Genomic DNA, 21,009 nt, shown 5'->3' with positions numbered 1-21,009 from the left:
ACGAGCGGCCCCCCTGCCGGTATCGCTGATCGCTGGAAGAAACCTCTGGACATTTCTTTGGTCGCTGGTCTCCCGCTGGCCAGCACGCATCGCTGCGTGTGACAGGCGAGAGACCAGCAATCAGGTGTAAAAAAAAAAAATAATAAAAAAAATAAAAAATATAGTTCTCACCTTCCGATGTCCCGCGCAGTCTTCCGGCCTCTCTCCACGCTCTGGTCCCAGTGATTCTTTGCACAAATGACCGAGACTTTGCACGAATGACTGAGAGGTCACTGTCTCGAGGGATAACAAAGGATCACTGGCACCAGAGCGTGGAGAGAGGCAGGATGGCTGAACGGGACGTCGGAAGGTGAGTAACTATTTTTTATTTTGATTCTATTTTTTACAGCGATGCCGGGTGCTCTGCATCGCTGTACTGATCGCTGGTGAAGCTGTCTGTGTGACGGCTCACCAGCAATCACATAGCGACTTACCAGCGATTCTGACACCCTGATATCGGTGTCGGGATCGCTGGTAAGTTGCTTGGTGTGACGGGGCCTTTAGACTTGGGTGAAGCCTGAGGTGCATCCCCCTCTACAAGTACCAGTGGAGGCGGTCTGCACGGTTGTCTATCCTCAATGGACTTCTAACTTACTAACACACTAGAAATAGGCCTGATGCTATCGCATCAGTAGTGCGGTGTTCCCCACGCAGGTGCAGCAATAGCCGCGTCGTTAGTGCATGTGCAGGTAGAATGCACAGTTGTGGCTGTTACTGCGCATGTGCAGGCATAGCGGTGACATGAATGTGACTTGCACCTGTGCAAGTGACGTACATGCCACCGCTATTCCCGCGCATGCGTAGTAACGACACTGCTGTTACTGCGCCTGTGTGGGAATAGCGGTGACGTGTATATCACTTGCACAGGCGTGTTTCGTGGCCACAAACTACACCTATGCAACTGACTGCTGCGGTGCCTTATGGGATTTGGGGACAGTGGCCAACTGGATATTAGATATAGATATGACAGCAGCATGCACTTATATACTGCCCCAAGTGCACAGTGACTCAGCGGTTAACACTGTTACTTTTCAGTATTTTGAGTCCTGGGTTTAAATCCTACCAAGGACATCTGCAAGGAGTGTGTTCTCCTTGTGTGGGTTTCCTCATAGACCCTATAAGCTGGGTCTCACAGGCTGAGCCAGTGACTCGCTGACTGCTCTCATGCACTGCAGTACTAGAGTACAGTGTGAGACCAGCAATCATGGCAAAAAATATACACCGTGGGACGAAGTGAAATAAGTAGAATAAAATGCAAATAAAGCGCACACAAACCAGACATTGGCAACGCAGTGAGTGTTTGTGCGCTTTTTTGTACAATCGGTATTGACATCTCCAAAACAGCCCACTCTATAAAACTGGCACACTTCTTCTGTCCTACAAACATTGTAATGAAACTATTTTTTAAAAAGGCAAAAATGGCACTCTTTCATCATACTGACTCTCAAAGTGAATAAAGTGATTAAGTCATATGTAAAAAACTGTATAAATTTAAACTCCAAGCTGTCCTGGAAAAAAAACAAGACTTAATATGGCTCATTCTCAAGATCCCATGCGGTCCTGTCTGTATACTGTGTCCTCCAATGCCCAGGAGCTGTGGTATGATCAGACCGTGTTCCTGTAGTCAGACAGACATTACACAGCAGTGGACGTTTATAAGATTATCTCAATAGGAACATTTTATTAATCACATCCAACTGTGGAAACTATCATTATTCCAAGATGTAGTTATTAAAAGGAACCTTTATTAGGCTGGTTTCACATTAGTGCTTTTTAAGCGCACGCATGGCCGGGGGTAGCTCCGCCCCCGAGCCGGCTCTCTGCCCGGCGTGCCCGCCCCTTGCTTGTAGCGCCGCCTCCTAGCGCACAGCGGCGCCTGCGATCGGCGCACCCTATCTTTAGCATAGGGTGCGCCGATCGTGCGCAGGCCGTGCGCTAGTTGCGCTTTGACCTGCGCTGCGCACTTTTTTTGACGGTGCGCCGTGCGCGCCAAAATCCAAAAAGTTTGATTTTGGCGCGCACGGCGCACCGTCAAAAGTGCGCAGCGCAGGTCAAAGCGCAACTAGCGCACGATCGGCGCACCCTATACTAAAGATAGGGTGCGCCGATCGCAGGCGCCGCTGTGCGCTAGGAGGCGGCGCTACAAGCAAGGGGCGGGCACGCCGGGCAGAGAGCCGGCTCGGGGGCGGAGCTACCCCCGGCCGTGCGTGCGCTTAAAAAGCGCTAATGTGAAACCAGCCTTAGCGGTAAAACTGCTTTTAAGTATTTTAGTACATGTTAAAAGAGAAAAAAAAGACATTAAAGAATGTGTACAATATTTGACGCATGCACAATGGAGACAATGGGGAAACCAACACAGCAAATTATTATTTTTTTTTTTTTTTTTACTTTAACAAGACCATCTAACTTACCATGCACAGTACATAAATACCTAACTTAAATCAAAATAAAAAGGGTCAGGCAAAACAATGGCTATAGGAAAGTATGACACTCGGCTGCACACTTCGCCTCCATCCATGGTTTATTACAGCTATAGCCTGAGGCTGCTGTGCCCAGCTCTTGTAAGGAGTTGTGTAGATGAAGATGTCTGGCTAGTGAACTGATTTACAAGAACTAGGCACATCAGTCAGGCTGTGTTAGTTACAAATGACATGGAAACCTAACAGACTGCCATCATGTGGCTGGATGACCACATGACATGGTAAGGAACACATTTTGGCTATTGGAGGGGGAGCATTACACCTGTTTACACTAGTGCACTTTTTGGCACCTGTGGGGTGGCAGTTGAAGGAGAGCTACTCTGCCACCCCCTCACCAGTGTAGCAGGAGGCGCTCTCTTCGGTAAGCACTCTCATAGGAGTGTAGGAATGTACAGTGTGATGTGGGGATGAGGAAGCCGTCATCCAAACCCACACCACTGTGTGCCGCCCTGCAGGCAGTAGATTGACGGAGCGGCTGCTGCACACTAACTTGTGTCGGCTCAGTGCTCCTAGCTCACCCATCCATGTCTGGCTGCATTTACTGCTCACATTGAAGTGGTGTTCCTGATTTTATTCCATACTCATGAAAATTACTTGGTAGAATTGGGATTTTTTTTCTTTAGGGTGATTAAATGCAGATTCTTTTCACCTCTAGCTTTTGAAGTGCTTCCTCTGCTTTTGCTCTAAATGGAAGGGGCTTTGCTCCCCTGAGATGGTGCTGCTTTCTGTTTCATGCAGTTTTATAAATGGTTTCCTGGCTGTCACGTTAGCAGGCAATATATGCAATTGATAATCTTTATCCACACCCAGTATGGTACGTCCAGCTTTCTGATGTACTTATGACATGTTTAACGCAACTAATCTTAATTTTCTTTATTTTCAGAATGCACAGTGTGAGGCCTAACATTCTGTGTTGAAACCACTTGGTCCCGATTGAGGTTCAGATTGAGAACATTGATGGTAAATCTTTGTCCCTCTCCAGATAACCAGAATGGGCAGTCTCAGACTTCTGACGCTCGTGTTGGTGCTGACGGGTAACCTGGGACAAGGACATGCTAGGAGCTCCTTAAGTCACTGGTTTAATGGCGTGAAGGTTCCTCCAACAACTAAAGGAGATCCAGGGGATCCTCTATTCCTCACTCCTTATCTGGACAGTGGGAAGATTGATGAAGGTGAGGAACAATTGTCACTTGTGAGTATTGTTTAGTTATGATCACCACTCCAAGTAGAAGCTTGTGGTTCCTGTGTTTAGTAGCTGTGTTTTTGGAGGCATCAGTGCTGCAGAATGGGAGAACTCTGAATTTCTTGACTTTATCCCCAGCAGTTGCCATCCTGTGACACTACAACTCCCAGCATGCAGTGCCATCAGTTTGATGCCAACCATCTAGAAACACAGCACATAAGATCGAAGGTGGCAAATGACAAAACATACTTGAGGAAACAGATAAAGGAGGTTTTAGATTAGAAAAATTAGCTAAAGGGAGGAAAAGCCATAAAATGGCAAAATAACTATATACTACCTGATAAATTCCCCACTGCTGCTCTGTTGCTTCCTTGTGGTGGTTGCTGTGCAGCAGTGATGTCTGTCATGTGATGGCTGCAGTGGTATTGTGCCATAATCTGCTGTGGCAAGTGATTGCCTGCAGAGGTCACATGGATATATGGGCAGATCGTTGGTCTTGTAGCAAGTTCATTTTTAGTCTAATCTTTGTTTGTTTTTTAATAAGCTAAAATGGTGCAAGAACCCAAGTGTACACTCCAGGCAGTGGTCTGCAGTAAATAAATTTAACAAGTCACAACTGAGGCATTAACTGAAAACTAGAAATCCGAAAAGCCCAAAATGCCAACAATGAGATTTAAAGGTGCAAATGGAAAAAACGCCAAAAAACTAAACAAAGATGCAATAAATTTTCTGGGTGGATAACTGTTGTCATGAAGGCCAGGAGTCCAAAATAAAGTAGCTGGACCCCAAAAGCAAGATCTCATAAGAGGCATGCCTTCAAATCTTTCAAGGCAGCCTCCATGTAATGAGCCGCCACCCCCCCCCCCCCCCCCCCATTATGATTTTCCTTGTATATGCCTGCCAAGTCTTTACTTCTATTTCAGCTCGTGAGCTAAGCCTTGTAGGAGAACTACCGGGAGCAAATGTGAAAAGTTATTCGGGATACCTCACCGTGAACAAGACCTATGACAGCAACCTCTTCTTCTGGTTTATCCCTGCACAGGTATGAATGCAATCTGCCGCCTTTGACTCCTGCATTTCTTCCACTTCTGTTTTCTTGCCAGTGAAACGCCAGCTACAAAATGCCACAAAATGTTATGGTGTATGTGGCACACCACACAGCTGCTATGGGGGCCCAATGCTGTTAACTCGGCCCCCCCACATCACACACTTAACTAGCTGAAGATGGTGATGGAGGAGAGCATCATGTGTCACTCCCTCAATCAGTCCCCCTCTGCTCGGCATGTGCCAGCAGTGAAGCTGATGAGACGCTCTATAAAAGCCAGAACAGCTGGAGAACTAGGAGAGGTAAGTATGTCTGTGTGCTGCACTATACTGATGGGGGCTGCATTGTACTATATGGGACTTGCATTATACTGTATCGAGGACTATCTGTACCATCATTCTTCCTCAGCCGGAGTAAGGGTAGGTTCACACGGTCAGTGAATGATGTAGGTTAGATGCTGTGTAATTGTGCAGCGTCCAGATGTTGCAGCATAGTGGATGGGATTTCAAGAAATCCTGTGCCCGCTATGCATGCACAGATGCCCGCAGCTCACCCATGGAGACGGACATGTGATGCATCTCTCCAGACTGCAACAGGTTAGGGTGTGTGCAAATGCTGTGTATTCTGCTGCGGATCTGCAGCGGTTTTGGTCCTGCGGTGTACAGTACCATTATAATCAATGGAAATAGAAATCCACAGTGCACACAGTGTGGAATTTTCCGTGCGGGTTTGCTGTGATTTCAAAACCGCAGCATGTCAATTCTTTGTGCGGATTCCGCTGCGGTTTGGCACCTGCTCCATGACAGGTGTCAAACAGCAGGGGGAAACCCACAGACCTAACCACAGGAAATCTGCAGATAAACCGCAGGTCGTTTTACCTGCAGATTTACACAAATCCCCGCTGAAAATTCTGCAGGTCAATCTGCAGCGTGTGCACACCCTTAATTTATCTTGTGGAGACGTGATCCTCCACAGGCTCAATATCACCTGTACAATGTATTGGACGCGATGAATCCTCACAGTTCAATGAACACATGCGGATTCACTTGCTTTCAATAGCCGGCAGCGCTTTGGATGCAGCAGACATGTGCTGTGTTCAAAGCATTGCCAATTACTGAACGTGTGCACATTCCTAAAGAGGTAAACAAGCGTCAAGCGACTTCAATATTGTCAATCGCTTATAAATACAACAGACTTTGTTTTGTGAGCATTTAGGGCCCCACTTTAAACTTTCGTCCGGGGCCCCACTTTGTCTAAAACCATCCCTGCCCATATGGTCTCCTCGCACTACTTCCCTCAATAGTCTTCTCACACATCCTTCCCCCCCCCCCCCTCCCTCCCCTCCATATTGTCTGCACCTATTCCCCACTACCCTCTCCATATAGTCATAAAAGGGAGAGGAAACAAGAGTCGGCTCACCATAACACTTTTCAGTTAGCGTGCCTTTCCATACTGTCTGCACATTCCCCCGCCCTCTCTCCATACAGTGTACTCGCATTTCTTTTCCTTTACCCTAACTACAATAAATCTTAACTGTCTTCAGCTCTATTGGAGCACTTTCTGCACAACTTCCACCTATGCGGCACCAAGGAGGAGTGTGATCACGTGACCTGATCATGCTGCTGCTGATCCTCCTCACCCAGAAGTGCCAGCTGTCGGGGCTTCAATTGATCAGAGCTGGTGTGCTGCGCCTCTTCGAAGCTGGCTGTCAGCTTGACAGCTGATGCTGGCCGATTCCCACTACAAAGACAGATGCCCCGCCTGCTCCTCTAGAGATGTCCCTGTAGGAATGTCAGATCTAGGAATAAGTGAAATTGATATTTCTCTAATACAGAGTTTGAGCAGCAGATGGCGCTGTCTTAATACTTTATAGTGACGTGATACTATGGTAAGTCTTGCTATTGAAGCTACTGGCTGTCAGCTCTCAATTCTGAAGACCCAGTTGCTTTGTTAGTGGGTGCATAGTCTTATTCTTGCTTGTATAACCAACACCTGCTTTTATATACCACAATTAAAGATAAATTCTTGGTTGGAATCACACATGCAGGTATTTGAGCCAAAACAAGGAGCTTGGTCAAAAATTTACATGAAGGACTAACTATGATTAAAGGGCACAAATAGTGCATTGCCCTTTAAAGAAACAGCAGTCTGGCCACAGGAGATTATTCAGGATGCACTCAGTGTGACAACTGATCTTTATTCAGGAACAATATATAAGCTTAACAGATCAGGAATAAATGATTTGTGTCCCTCTGTGTAGCAACTACAGCAGGCTGCTTCTCTCATATGGACACTGGAAATAGTCACATGCTCTTCCTGTGTGAGCCTCTGGGAGGTCTTTTTTTTTTTTTTTTTTTTTTTTTTTTTTTTTTTTTTCTAACCTTTTTATAAATGGCATACAAACCTAGCAACTAAACACTGATAGACAGGAATGGAGTTGTTGCTCCAAACCTATTCCAACAGATATTCCCATCTTGGAGCCTCTTGACAGTGACCACTTTACTATGGCTTTTAAGACCCAGTCTAAATAAACATTTGAGCGTTGCCCTATTTAGTCTTCATGCACCTTCATCAAGGCAGTTCTTGGGCTGGACCTCTTCAGTTAGGCCCACAAGACTGCTTCCTTCATATTGGCATCCCAAGCCCTCATCCCTGCATTGGCTTACTCTTCACTCATGACCAGTGATAGGATCTGTATATCTGTTTGCCTGATCCTTCAGAGAACACGTTTCACTCTCCTGACTACATCAGTCTCCTCAGGTGTCAGCCTCTCTCTCGTCTTGTGCTCCTATGACGTTTGTGTGTGTGATCTTTCTGTTACACCATATGCCAAGAACACACTGCCATACATTACTAATTGTCTAACTTTCTGCTTGTCTCCCTCCTCCTATAGCTCAGTCCGGAGTCTGCCCCAGTTTTGCTTTGGCTACAGGGAGGACCAGGAGGCACATCCATGTTTGGCTTATTTGTGGAACATGGACCTTATGTAGTGAATGAGAACCTTACATGTAAGTGCCCTCTCAATTCCATGTGACTACATGTAAGCTATGTATATATGATGGCCAGAAGAGGGGTCAGTGAAGTTTCATACCAAAATATTGGCATGGGGTGAAACCATTTCCCCCAGACCTAAAAATTGGAAAATAAATAATGTATTTTACTCTTTTATAGTGCCATCATATTCCATATTCAGTGCAGTAAAAGTGCAATCCCAGGTTTTTTTAATCTATATTTAACTTTAAAAACTTTTTACTTGGGGCATACTTCAATAGTCTCCAAGAGAGACTAGAAGCTGCCATAACCTGATTGCCTCTGCTACATACAGTCAGTGATCAGATTGCCTGTATGTAGCAGAATTGCTGACTTGCTGTTAGCGCTAAATGCCAGGTGGTGCCCATAGCAATCCAACAGTGACAACTATAAAGGTCTGCTGAAGACCTCTGTCATGCCAACCCATCGGCGACCAGCAGTAATGTGATACAGTTGGGGATTTATGGTGTGCTTGCCAGAAGTGTGTTAAATGCTGCTGTCTGACAGCGGCATTTAACTAGTTAACAGCCACGGGTGGATCACAATTCCAACCGTGGCTGTTAAAGGTAAATGCTACAAGTTATATGCGGTACTTATAAAAATAAGGAGAAAGGTGATCAAGTAGGGTATCCAGCCCAATCATGATATAATCAAAAAAGTCTTTGCACTCAAAGGTAATGAATGATGTGAGAAGTTCCATTTTATTGTGCACACATGTTGTATGTTTTCCCTTCACCCATGACACCACCACCTGAGAGGGATCTGCCCCGCCAGGACAGGAACCTACTGAGACATAAGGGGTGGCAACTCTCCCCCGCTTCAGTTGGGTTCCTGTCCTGGAAGGAACCCCACGGTCGGCGGTGCCGGTCATGGGCGAAGAAAAGAAAATGAACCCAGCCCCGTCCCGGCGCGGGAAGAACAGGTCTCACCTGTAGCGTCGGGTGCTGGATGCGCAGTCCCCGGGCCCTCCGGGGTTCCGGGTTCGTGCAGGCGCCAGTGGGATCCCCAGGGTCTGTGGGAAGCCCCCACCGCGCCGCCCTCCCCTCGCGCACGCCGCATCTCGATCCCCATAGCAGGGGAGAGACGCTGACGTCAGCGGCACGTTGCATGCTGGGTGCGCCGGCTGACGTCAGAAGGGCGACGTTATAATGGCGCCGAGTGCGACGCCGGCTGGCTTTCTGAAGCGGTCGCAGGGGGGAGGGGAGAGACACGCTCACCTGAGCGGAGGCGCGTCATTTAAAAAGAGGAGGCAGCAGCAAACGGGCGGTGCAACATGGAGTCAGAGCAGGAACGTTCAGCCTCCCTCTCAGCCCTCTGGCAGAAAGCATGGAAGCCATTCCAGCAGCAGTCGCCCCAGCTGCAGGTCGGGGGACTCCTCAAGATCCAAAGAACGCAGGTCACGTGCTCTGACGCAGCCTCAGAGTCCAGTACCCTTGATTTCGGGGGGGGGGGGGGGGGGGGTGAGTGATCTTCGTGAATGTTAGCATTATGCTAATAGGGGCTTCTGTTGTATGCTTCACCCTGTAGGAAAGGCCCAGAAAAGCGGGAAGCGAGAAGAACAATAGGGATTGTGCTATATGTAAATCTCCCCTAGCAAGAGATTGGTAAAAAGATCTGTGCTGCGTGCATTCAGCGGACTATGGCGGAGGAAGCGCCTAGTTTCGCAGCCAATCTGACATCTGCCCTAAGGTCGGAAATGGAAGGCTCAATTAAGTCCCTATTGAAAAAGGGGAAAAAAACCAGGAAGGTTCCCCCTCGGATTCCACATCAATGTCATCTCAGGCGGAAAAATCATCCTCCTCAGACAGCGATATGGGGGGTAAACAATGTTTCCCCGTAGAAGACAGACTCCCTCCTAAAGGCCATTAGAACTACAATGAGCCTACAGGAAGAAAAGGCGGCTAAAACCCTAAAGGACATTATGTTTGGGGCGCTTCAGGAGAGGAAAAAACGAACCTTTCCAGTAAACAAGAAAATCCAGGCACTTATTGAGAGAGAGTGGAAAAAGCCCGAAAAATCGAGGAGGTAGATGGAAGGGCCTAAGAGACGATATCCCTTTGATCATAAGGATGCGGAGATATGGGACAAAATCCCCAAAATAGATGCAGCAGTGTCCAGGTCCTCCAAGGTCGGCCCTGCCCCTGGAAGACGCAGGGGTTCTTAGAGACCCGCTAGACAAGAAAGCGGACTCATATTTGAGGCACGCATGGGAAGCGACAGCAGGAGGACTAAAACCGGCGATAGCGGGCACTTGCACGGCACGCTCCCTCATGATCTGGCTGCAGCAATTAGAAGAAAAGCTGGCTTCAAGGGTCCCAAGAGAAAATCTTATCGGAGATGTATCTCTTGCACGGGGCAGCAGCTTTTTTTGGCCGATACCTCGGCGGACTCTATGCGGATGACAGCCAGGGCAGCGTCACTATCAAATGCTGCTAGACGCGCGTTATGGCTTGAGGGCTGTCCGGGTGACCTTCAGTCCAAGGCCAAATTATGCTCTTTCCCCTGCGATGGTCGATTCTTGTTCGGCAAGAACTTGGACGATATTCTGGAGAAAGCAGGCGATAAGAAAAAAGGCTTCCCCAGATTCCCTATGGATCAGAGGAGAGAGCCCTTTCGGAGGGGGAGATTCAATAGGGGGCGTCCTCCCGCTGACAGGAGAAGATGGGAGGATAAGAGAAAAAAAGAATCAGGGTTTGTTTGGTGGAGGCACCTCCACCTAAAGTTGCCACAGTGACGCCAGTATTCCAGTGGGGGGGGAGATTGGCACTCTTTTTTTCCAAGCTTGGGAAAAGATCTCCTCCAATGCCTGGATCATAACCATCCTAACAGAAGGCCTGAAAATTCCCTTTATTCGTCAGCCAAAACCCGTGGTTGTCATCACACCCATCAGGAAGGTGACAGAAGAGCAGGTGGCCTTAGAAACAGAGATCCTGAGCCTGATAGACAAGCGCGTACTCTCCGAGGTACCACGCATACAGGAAGGAAAGGGGTTCTATTCTCCCCTTTTTCTGATAAAAAAATCAAAAAAAAAAACAACAAACATTCAGGACAATCATAAATCTCAAACGGCTCAATCTATGGATAAGGAACTCTACCTTCAAGATGGAATCAGTAACTACGGCGGTGAAGCTGCTACACCAAGATTGCTTCATGGCCGTAGTCTATTTAAAGGATGCGTATTATCACATCCCTATCCACCCAGATTACCAGAAATACTTGAGGGTAGCACTTTATATTCAAGGCATACTAAGGCACTTTCAGTTCAGGGCTCTTCCGTTTGGCATATCTATAGCCCCGAGAGTTTTCACCAAGGTCATAGCGGAAGTGACAGCCTTTCTCCGGATTCACGACACGGTCATACCATACCTGGACGATTTTCTTATAGTGGGCAGCTCAGAGGACCACTGTACAACGCAGTTGACCCGGGTGATCAACACCTTGCAGGAATTAGGGTGGATGGTCAATTTCAAAAAATCAAAATTGCAACCCCTAAAAGAACAGACCTTCCTAGGATTTATACTAGACTCAGAAAGGCAAGAGTGTCTGCTCCCAGAGTCCAAAATAGAAAAGGTGCAAAATCTGGCATTGATGGGCCAAAACCAACCACGTATGACATTAAGAAGAGCAATGTCCCTGCTAGGTACCCTAACATCCTGTATTCCGGCAGTCAGGTGGGCTCCGTTTCACACCCGGCAACTCCAGGGGGAGATACTAACAGCACAAAGATCGCTAAGAGGGCGTTTAGAAGGAAAGCTGGCGCTTTCCTTAAAAACCAGAGACTCTCTCAACTGGTGGCTGGACGAGACAAATCTGACCTTGGGAATACCGTGGGACGGACAGACAGACGTCAGATATGATCTTAACAGATGCAAGCTCCTCGGGGTGGGGGGCACACCTAAGGGGCATCATAGGTCAAGGTTCCTGGACGCGTCAAGAAAAGGAAGCATCCTCCAACCTGAGAGAACTGTGGGCAGTGAGCAAGGCCCTAAGTCACTTTATTCCGCTACTCCAGCCAGAGGGGTGCCCTGGGAATATAACATAACCCATGTAGTCACCATGGACGCAAGCCCTACTGGTTGGGGGGCCCACATGGGGGAGGTCTTGGTCTAGGACCTATGGATCACCAAGTGGAAATGTCCTCCAACCTGAAAGAGCTAACAGCCATAGAGCAAGCGGTTAAAAGCCTCCTTATGTATCTACAGGGTCACCATGTTAGAATATTCTCTGACAATTAGGTCACCGTGGCTTGCATCAATCACCAAGGTGGGACTCGTTCCAGACCCCTAATGAATGCAGCAGAGTGGCTTTTCCAACTGGCAGAGCAACATCTTCTGTCTTTAACAGCTCTGCACATAAAAGGAATTGAAAACACCACGGCGGACTTCCTAAGCCGCAACCTTCTAAGACAAGGGGAATGGTCCTTAAAGATCTCCCATCTTCGACCTGATCGCACAAAAATGGGGGCAGCCAGAAGTGGACCTTTTCGCCACAAGGGAGAACAGGAAAGTGTCTCAGTTTTGCTCTCTAAATCCCAGACAAAGCCCTCTGGCAGTAGATGCTCTTCTGATAAAGTGGGACTTCAGGCTAGCATACACCTTCCCTCCCCTGTCTCTATTACCCCTGGTGATGAGGAAAGTCAGGAAGGACAAGGCAAAAATTTATAGTGATTTCCCCGTTTTGGTCCAGGAGGGCATGGTTCTCATGCCTCAGGACCATGTCGGTGTCCGACCCATGGGTCCTACCAGACATACCGGATCTCCTGTCCCAGGGCCCAGTTTACCATCCTCATGTGGCTGGCCTACATCTGACAGCGTGGCTTTTGAACGGTCACTGCTAAAAGAGAGAGGGTTCTCCCCAGCCTTGATTGATACCCTGCTTAAGAGCAGAAAGCCGATCACAACCAAGATCTACGTTGGGATCTGGAAAGGGTTTCTTCAGAATTCAGGGGTAGTAGCTGGGCAGTCCACACTGATGGCACAGATCCTAGAGTTCTTACAAAGAGCTGGACATGGGACTCTCCACCAGTACCCTCAAGGTACAAGTGTCAGCCTTAGGGGCCCTCTTTAATTGCAACATCGCCAGTAACTATTGGATCAGTAGACTTATTAAAGCGACGGCAGATCCAGACCAATAGTAAAAGATAAGTTTATGCCATGGAATCTAAACCTAGTCCTCACAGCCATGATAGAGGCCTCGTTTGAACCTATTTCATCAGCCTCTCCGAAAAATCTGTCTCTTAAAGTGGCCTTTCTGGTAGCACTGACGTCAGCCCGTAGAGAAGTGACAACAGGGGTTATCTAGGCTTCCTCCTTATATTCAATTTAGAGACGACAGGGTAATAATTACACCTGATCCAGCATACTTGCCTAAGGTAGCCTCCAGCTTCCATAGAACTCAGGAAATAGTCCTTCCATCCTTCCTCCCTAATCCAGTGAACGAAAAGGAAAGAAAACTACACGCTCTAGACATCAGGGGATGTCTCCTGGAATACCTGGCAGTTACCAATCTCAAAGAAAGATAATGCCTTATTTGTCTCCTATCGGGGCACTAGGAAGGGCCTTAGGGTGTCAAAAAGCTCGCTAGCTAGATGGATTAGGGAGGCCATTTCGTTAGCATACACCTCAAAGGGGAGGTCAGCTCCTGGCAAGTTGAGGGCGCATTCCACCAGAGCCATGGCAACCTCGTAGGTGGAGAGATCAGAAGTCTCAATCGACCAAATATGTAAGGCAGCTACCTGGTCCCCCTCCGAGCACCTTTTTACAACCATTATAGACTAGCCCTGGGTGCTTCCTCAGACCTCTCCTTTGGTGTCAGGGTTCTGCTGGCTGTAGTCCCTCCCTAAAGTAATTATTACTGTCTGTAATTCTCAAAGGTGGTGCTGTCATGGACGACCGAATAAAGTCTTACTCACCGGTTAACGGTATTTTTCGTAGTCCATGACAACACCCGTAGATTCCCTCCCTTTTGTTTAGTTTGGGTGTGCACTTCTTATATGTACACTGGTAATAGCATGATGTACAATACTTTATGTAACTATTAACCTTGGTGGTCCTCTTGTGCTCTGAACCAATTGATGCGTGGGAGAGGTGCCGCCCTTATGTATCTGTAGGATTTCCTGTTCCTGAAGGGTGGATCCCCTCTCTCAGGTGGTGCTGTCATGGACTCCAAAAAATACCGTTAACCGGTGAGTAACTAAGACTTTTTTCACATCATTCGTTACTTTTTGAGTGCCAAGTTTTTATAATTATATTGTTGGAGGCACATGTCAGCTGTCCATAACATCTGACGTGCTGGAGAAGATGTGTGCTCCCTCAAAGGGAGGTTGTCCGACTTAAGCGTACTACTACGCCCAATGTCGGGGATAAAGCACCATGTGAGAAAGGAATGGGGTTTTAAAAAGTGCATTAACTTTACTGCTACTGTAAAACACTGCAATTTTTGTTTTCACTTTACCTCAAATGCATGAGACACATTGAAGTTGCCTTAAAGGGGTTGTCTGCAGACTTTGGTGACAGGAGTTTGACCTGAAGTATGTAATTTGCATACGTTTAGTCATGTGCCCACTAGACGTATGCAGTATTGCTCAATGCAAGTGTAATGAGTGAGGCTAGACATGGTCTAGTAAGAATGTGGCTGGAAGTATGTAGATTGCATACTTGCGGGCACATAACGACCTGCTGACGCCAGAGAATCCTCAAAGCAAAGTGAACATATGAGGGTTCACAAGTCTGCAGTCAGTGATTGCAGACTTGTAGCGCAAGGCCAAGTAACTCCTTAGTAGTAGTCGTTTTGTTTTTCTTAAACCTTAAAGGGAATTGGACATTGGGATTTCACACCCAAAACTATTTATATGAATCTGCAGTTCTTTCAAAGTTGCGACCAGCAAGATCATTACATGACGACCAGTCTGTTCCTCCGTTAAAGAGCAACCCAGTGTTTTGAACTAATATGCAAATGAGACTGGAGGCCTGAGTGATCTGAATCCTCTGATCGGGGAATAGTGACTTTGCCTGAAGTCACACAGCATAGAGGCCATCAAAGAGCAGGCAGCACTCTGTGGGGAATAGAGCTGGAGTGACAGAGGCTTTGGATCTACCATAGTACTTCAGTATTTCAATTGGTATATGAACTGACATATGCAAATGAGGCTGATTTCTCAGTAATGGAGGTAAGGACCGGCCATGTAAAGTATTGTTGGACTGGTCTTTGAAAGAACTAAAAGTACATATAGTTTAATGGGTGACATCCTGCTGACGGGATTCCTTTAATTTTGGAAAGCTTACTGCTGGTTACACTGGAATGGTTAAATTCATAGAATCCAGTAATGAACTTTTATGAAACCAAGAGCAAAAAAATCTCCCAATACAGACTATGCGGGGGGGGGGTCAGGCATCCTTGTGTAAATAGCCAAATAATTTTTCATCTAAGTGGTTATGGGAGGTCACTGCTTCATCTAAACAGAGGGGGATTTGTGGTGAAACATCTGCTTTGGGGATAATCATGATATTTGGTAATGACCACACGTTCCTGCTCTTCTGTCCTTTACAGTGGTTCATCGGGAGTTTTCCTGGACAAACAAATATTCCATGTTGTATATTGATAACCCTGTAAGTAACTTATTCTATTTAAGGGCATAAATCGATAGTTAATGAATGTCTGCTCTTAAAGGAGCGCTCAGATTTTTAAAACTACAGATGCAATAATGATATAAATATACTCGGGATCATGGCTTATAAAAGGTTGTCAGCAGTGGTTGCTAGATATAGATGAATCACTTTATGGGAGAACTATGGACTCTTTCCATCACCTTATGGGCATTAGGTAGAAATACTATAGTTACTGCTTTTTTGATGTCGGTCTGCATTGTAAATGGTGCAGGGCTTGATGAAGTGGAAGTTCTGTATAAAAGGTTAAAACCATGCAGAATGATGGCATGCAGTATTGACCTGCAGATGCCGGTATTGCTGGTGGTCTTACAGGCCCATCAATTTCAATAGGGGGTTTCCCAACTTATAGTGAGGTTTTGCATGGATCTGCATTCCCATTACTGTGGGAGCTGTCTGACCACTGGGTAGCCCACTGACGGTAAGAATGGGTGTGGGGTGCACAGTGATTGTTTAGCAGGGTCTTTTACTTTTTACCTAGCTGACAGCCACTGTAGCTCTGTGCATGGATCAGACTACTTTCCTATAAGCTGGTGGGCCTACATCTTGAAAACAAACCTAACTAGTCAGTCTGTATTGTATCGTTGTAAAGCGTTCTGCCACTAATAGTTTGTATTGTGTTTTTTGTCTTTAGGTTGGAACTGGTTTTAGCTTCACAAAAGATGTCCGGGGGTATGCGGTAAATCAGGATGATGTCGGCAGAGATTTGTACAGGTAATAAAGTACCAACTCCAGGATTGGATAAAAAACTACTTAAGGCTATGTGCCCACGTTGCGTTTTTCAAGTGTTTTTTTTTTTTTTTTTTGTTTTGTTTTTTTCCTGAGCAGAAACGCATGCCCTTACCAGGGAAAATGCATGTGTTTTTTGACATGTTTTCCCATGTGTTTCTGCCCATATAATTAGTATGCGGAATCACGGGCGATTCCGCAAAATTAATGAACATGCTGCGTTTTTTACCGCTAAGCGATTCCGCAGCAGTAAACGCACCATTGGCACAACATGTGCGTATGCTATTTTTAAGCGTTTCCGCGGCAGAATCGCGCATTTAAAAGCCGCCGTGGAAACTCTTAAACGCTACATGGGCACACAGCCTAAAGGCTCTAACATCTGGCATGAAAACTTTTTTTTTTTTTTTCTCTCACAGGTTTTCTAAGATCTAAACATGATTTCCTAACTGGAGGCAAAGGCCTTCAATAAAAGAACCCGATGCTCCTTGCAGTTTTTGTTCACCTTGCTGCAGAGATGACTGTCAATTTTATCCTTAAAGTAAATGGGAATTCCCATCTCAAAGATCCTATCCCAATATGTAGTGGGTATATTGTGAAATTACTGCAGTTAGAATTGCAGTATAGTTCTTCTGATGTGATAACTTTTCTCATGTGCAGGCATTGCAGGACCTTAAATATCCATATCCGTCTACCCATGAAGTGATAGCTAGTTGCTAGTGGTGGTAACCATGGGTACCTAAGCTCTTGCAATGCCAGCACACGAAGAAAGACATGGCAAATCGGAAAAACTATACTACATTTCTAATTGGAGGTATTTGCTAATATTACTAGATATTGGGATAGGATCTTACAGATGGGAATACTAAGCAGTTTGGCCACGACAAGGGTACATAAAGCTCCTGTGCCTGGCTTGGTCGCTTTGTTAATGCTCCATTTTTAACAAACAATGATCTGAAAACTATCATTAAAAGTGTTTCAGGAAAAAAGTCCTGCCTGAGTACAGCCCAGCACTGATTCTTGCGGGAGCGCTACCCATAGCATTAAGCCTCTGCTTGAAACTATGTGCACACGGTGCGGATCCGCAGCGTTTCTGGCCCTGTGGGTCCACAGCAGTTTCTGCTGTGTTGTACAGTACCATTGTTTCCAATGGTATAAACAAACGCTGTGCACATGCTGCTGATTTATCCGCAGCATCTCAATTGTTTGTGCGGAATCCGCTGCGGTTTCACATTTCCTCCATTGTAGAGGTGTGAAACTGCAGAGCTAAACCGCAGCCTTAATTTTTTTTCTAAAATCCACGCGCAAAAATCTGTACCACCAAAAACTACGTATGCACATAGCCTAAAGCTCCATTTTCTAATTTCATCTCTTATCTTGGACTGTTTGTGGCACGTTTTATTCTAGTTGAACTAAGGGATGGGTCATAATGTCGTCAAACTCCTATCTTTCCTACTTCATTATTTATTTTTTTTATTTTTTATTTTTTTTTTTGTCTTTTAGTGCACTCACTCAATTTTTCCAGATCTTCCCAGAATATCAGAAAAATGAATTTTATGCCACAGGAGAAGTGAGTATTTTGAGGCATATAGTAAGTAACCCATCCAGTTTGTAAACTTGCCTTACCAATAGGTGGTGCTCTAACACATGAGAAACTGCAGTGGTCTACCCTGTACAGTAAGGGTATACACCATTATTGCTGATGGTTCAAATCTGTATCTTGCTGCAGGCCTTTGAAGCGAGAACTGGTGCAGTAGCAAGTAATGTTACACAATATTCTAGTAGCAACTTCCCCTTTAAATATATGCAAATTTAATAAACCAATTGCTTGAAATATATACTAGTAGCCCTACAGACTAGGACATCATATTGTTCCATTTAATCAGGACAGATTGTTCATACTGACCTGGTTTGTTTATATTTAAAAAAAAAATAAAAATTAAGCAAAATCTACCCCCAAAAAAGTTTCACAAAGTTAATCAGGGAAGGTTCCTTGACCAAAATTCCTCTATATGCACAAATACATCTTAAAAGCAGATTCTTTTATTTTTGGGGAGATGAGCCTCTGCCAGATGTCTGGCAATTACTCTCTCCTCCCCTTGGATCTATGGTTTAAGGTTTCTTGTGGAGAGTGACATGCCAGGTTTGGCATGCCAGTATGAGGAGACTTAATCACCTTGCATGCTCCTCTGAAATATTTAATTTCCCAGAGAGGAACAGGACTTGTACTAGAGTTCATTTACTCTTCCTCGCTGAAGAATTTGCAGAGTTAGGCCGGGATCACACAGCGAGATACGGCCGAGTCTCGTAGGTTAAAACCAAGCTCTGGCGCCGGCATTCCGGAGCGTGCGGCTACATATAAATAAATGGAGCCGCACGCTCTGCTCCCGTGTGCTGACAGCAGTGCTGGGTATTACCATGCGAGACTCGGCCGTATTCCTCGCATGTGTGATCCCGGCCTTATTGTCTCTCCTTTACCACACACTTGGCAGGGCCACACACAGTAGGTTGGGGTGGGGCAAAAAATACCTCACTGAATATTTAGCTCTCAAGTAAGAGGCACTAAGCTGGCTAATCTTACAGCTTTTATTTGAGGTGGTCATTGTTCTCTTCTGACAAATGCTTATTTCTGTAATCCCCTCCACGACAGCACATAGGAGGTTGCCTCCCCATCCTGATTAGGGACAGGAAACAAGAGGTTAAATAGCCTTCCTCTTCCTCTAATCCCCAGTGTTTTCCTGTCCCTAACAGGAATGAAGAGGTGCTATGTGCTCCGTGGATGGGGCCGGTGAGATCCTGGAGTCTTTTTCCCCTTACCATGAGCCGGGCAGCCGGGGTCTATTGTCCCGCACCATCCTCCGGCGCTTCGGCAACGCTGGTAGGTGAGTGGGGCTGTGGGCCTCCCATAGCTCCCCAGCCTGGGATTCGCTACCCCCGCGCGCTGCATGCCTGTCCCGCCTGAGCGGCATGCATCGGAAGTGACGCGCACCACCGGCCCGAAGACGCGACGTCACTTCCTCCCTGCGTTCCACAGTGGAATGCACCACCATCTTGGTGGAAAATTTGAAATGGGGGGTGGGGTTGAAGCAACTGGTGGCACCAGGAACTTGGGGTGGGGGGGGGGGGGGGGGGGAGAGCGCAATCTCATCCGATTGGATGAGGTGAAGGAAGCTAGATCTCGGTTCCTATTTAAGGACCCTGATGGAAGACTCCATAAAGTAGGACTAACGTCTGCAGGATGGATGCGTCTTCCCTGAAAGCTGCTTCTGCAGAGCCCAGCTCAAAACCTGGCCCAGTGGATACACTCAGAAAAGGGTATATACCTTTTTGGTTTAGGACCCATCCTTAGGGGCCCCCCTCCTTCTCTTTCAGGGAGACAAGGATCCTACACCAAAAAAGGAAGACAAACCTACAAGCTGAAAATGCGCCATCTGTAGGAAAAAAACTCTCCTCCGATTATAAAGACATTGTGCCAGCAATGCACGGCAAAAATCGTACAGGAGGAACAACCATCCCTGAGGAATTAAGAGGGATGATGCGACAGGAAATCCAGTCGTCCCTGACTTCCTTCTCCCAGTCATCCGAGTGGGGGGCCCTCAACCTCAAGGAAGAGGAAATACACCCCTGAGGACATCTCGGAGTCAAAACCCAAATCATCGGTTTTGGTGGACTGGAGGGAAGAGGGTGAACCAACCCCAGCCCAGTCAGAGGAGAAGTGGTTCTTTTCCTCAGTTGATATGGAGGAACTACTCTCAGCAGTCAGGAACACAATGGGAGTAGAAGCAGATGGGTCATCCTGCACTGAGCGGGGTGGTCTATTTGGCAGCCTGAAATCCAGGAAGAAAATGGTTTTCCCTATCCATGATATCCAGAGTCTAATCCTGGAAGAATGGCAACTCCCACTTCTACAGAAGACAGCCGCCTTTTAGCAGACTCCTCGGCGGAGTCGGTCCGTATTGCGGCAAGAACGTCCGTGCTTTCCAACACAACTCGAAGGGCCCTATGGCTAAAAATGTGGAGTGGAGCTATCCTATCAATTATGCTCTATCCCATTCAAGGGCGAATATGTATTTGGCCTGGCATTGGACGAACTATTAGAGAAGGTGACCGGCAAGAAGAAAAAGCTTCCCAAGCTGAAACCACCAAAGAAAAAAACCCTATCATCCACCCCAGGCTCAAACCCTGCAATACAGGGGTAAAGGGAAAACGGGACGTTGGAGCTACCCGAGAGGCAGGAATCTTTCACTATTCCCGTTCAGACAGATAAAAAATGACGCCAAGCAAGTAGGGGGCAGAATCGCAGATTACTTCCCGAGCAGGCAGGAGATAACGAATAAAAGAATCCTGGACTCGGTCAGATGGGGAGAAAAAACAGAATTCTCCTCCAGCCCCCCACAAAACTTGGAAGTTGCATATCTTCCATCAGCAAGACTTCAAAAAGTTCTACACTGCGAGCTCCAAAAAAAATGCTATCAGCGGTAATCTCTCCAGTCCCAGAACTGGAACAGGGCCAGGGCCACTACTCCTGGCTGTTCTTGGTAAAAAAAAGCCAAGTGGGAAATACCCAGTCATCAACCTGAAGAAGCTAAACCAACATGTCCGGTACCAACGCTTCAAGATGGAATCGATAAAGACTATGCCATGGCCACCATAGATCTTTAAGAGGCCTATTACCACGTATCCATCCATCCCATTGGCAATATCTAAGGTTCGCAGTCACTCTAGACACGGAAGTACACCACTTCCAATTCAGAGTTCTACCCTTCGGCATCTCTTCGGCACCCCGAACATTACAAAGATAATGGCAGAAGTGGTAGCATTCCTCAGAGGGAAGGATATATG

At 46.6% G+C, this 21,009-nt stretch overlaps 1 protein-coding gene across 4 annotated transcripts in view; it reads left to right on the top strand.

Moving 5' to 3' along the window:
* The window catches only part of LOC141053675 (probable serine carboxypeptidase CPVL), an 83,519-nt gene that overhangs the window by 31,923 nt on the left and 30,587 nt on the right, over nt 1-21,009 (top strand). For all 4 annotated transcript variants that reach the window (XM_073550702.1, XM_073550699.1, XM_073550700.1 and 1 more), the window contains exons 2-7: nt 3,502-3,691; nt 4,626-4,744; nt 7,641-7,755; nt 15,326-15,384; nt 16,076-16,155; nt 17,671-17,737. In XM_073550702.1, coding sequence (XP_073406803.1) covers nt 3,511-3,691; nt 4,626-4,744; nt 7,641-7,755; nt 15,326-15,384; nt 16,076-16,155; nt 17,671-17,737 — 621 coding nt within the window. In that variant the 5' untranslated portion in view covers nt 3,502-3,510. The remainder of the gene's footprint in view (nt 1-3,501; nt 3,692-4,625; nt 4,745-7,640; nt 7,756-15,325; nt 15,385-16,075; nt 16,156-17,670; nt 17,738-21,009) is intronic.

Source organism: Dendrobates tinctorius, unplaced genomic scaffold (genome assembly GCF_039654945.1).
Source record: "Dendrobates tinctorius isolate UK_male_01 unplaced genomic scaffold, ASM3965494v1 ptg000167l, whole genome shotgun sequence".
Classification (NCBI taxonomy): Eukaryota; Metazoa; Chordata; class Amphibia; order Anura; family Dendrobatidae; genus Dendrobates; species Dendrobates tinctorius.
This window is presented reverse-complemented; position numbering and strand designations above follow the sequence as displayed.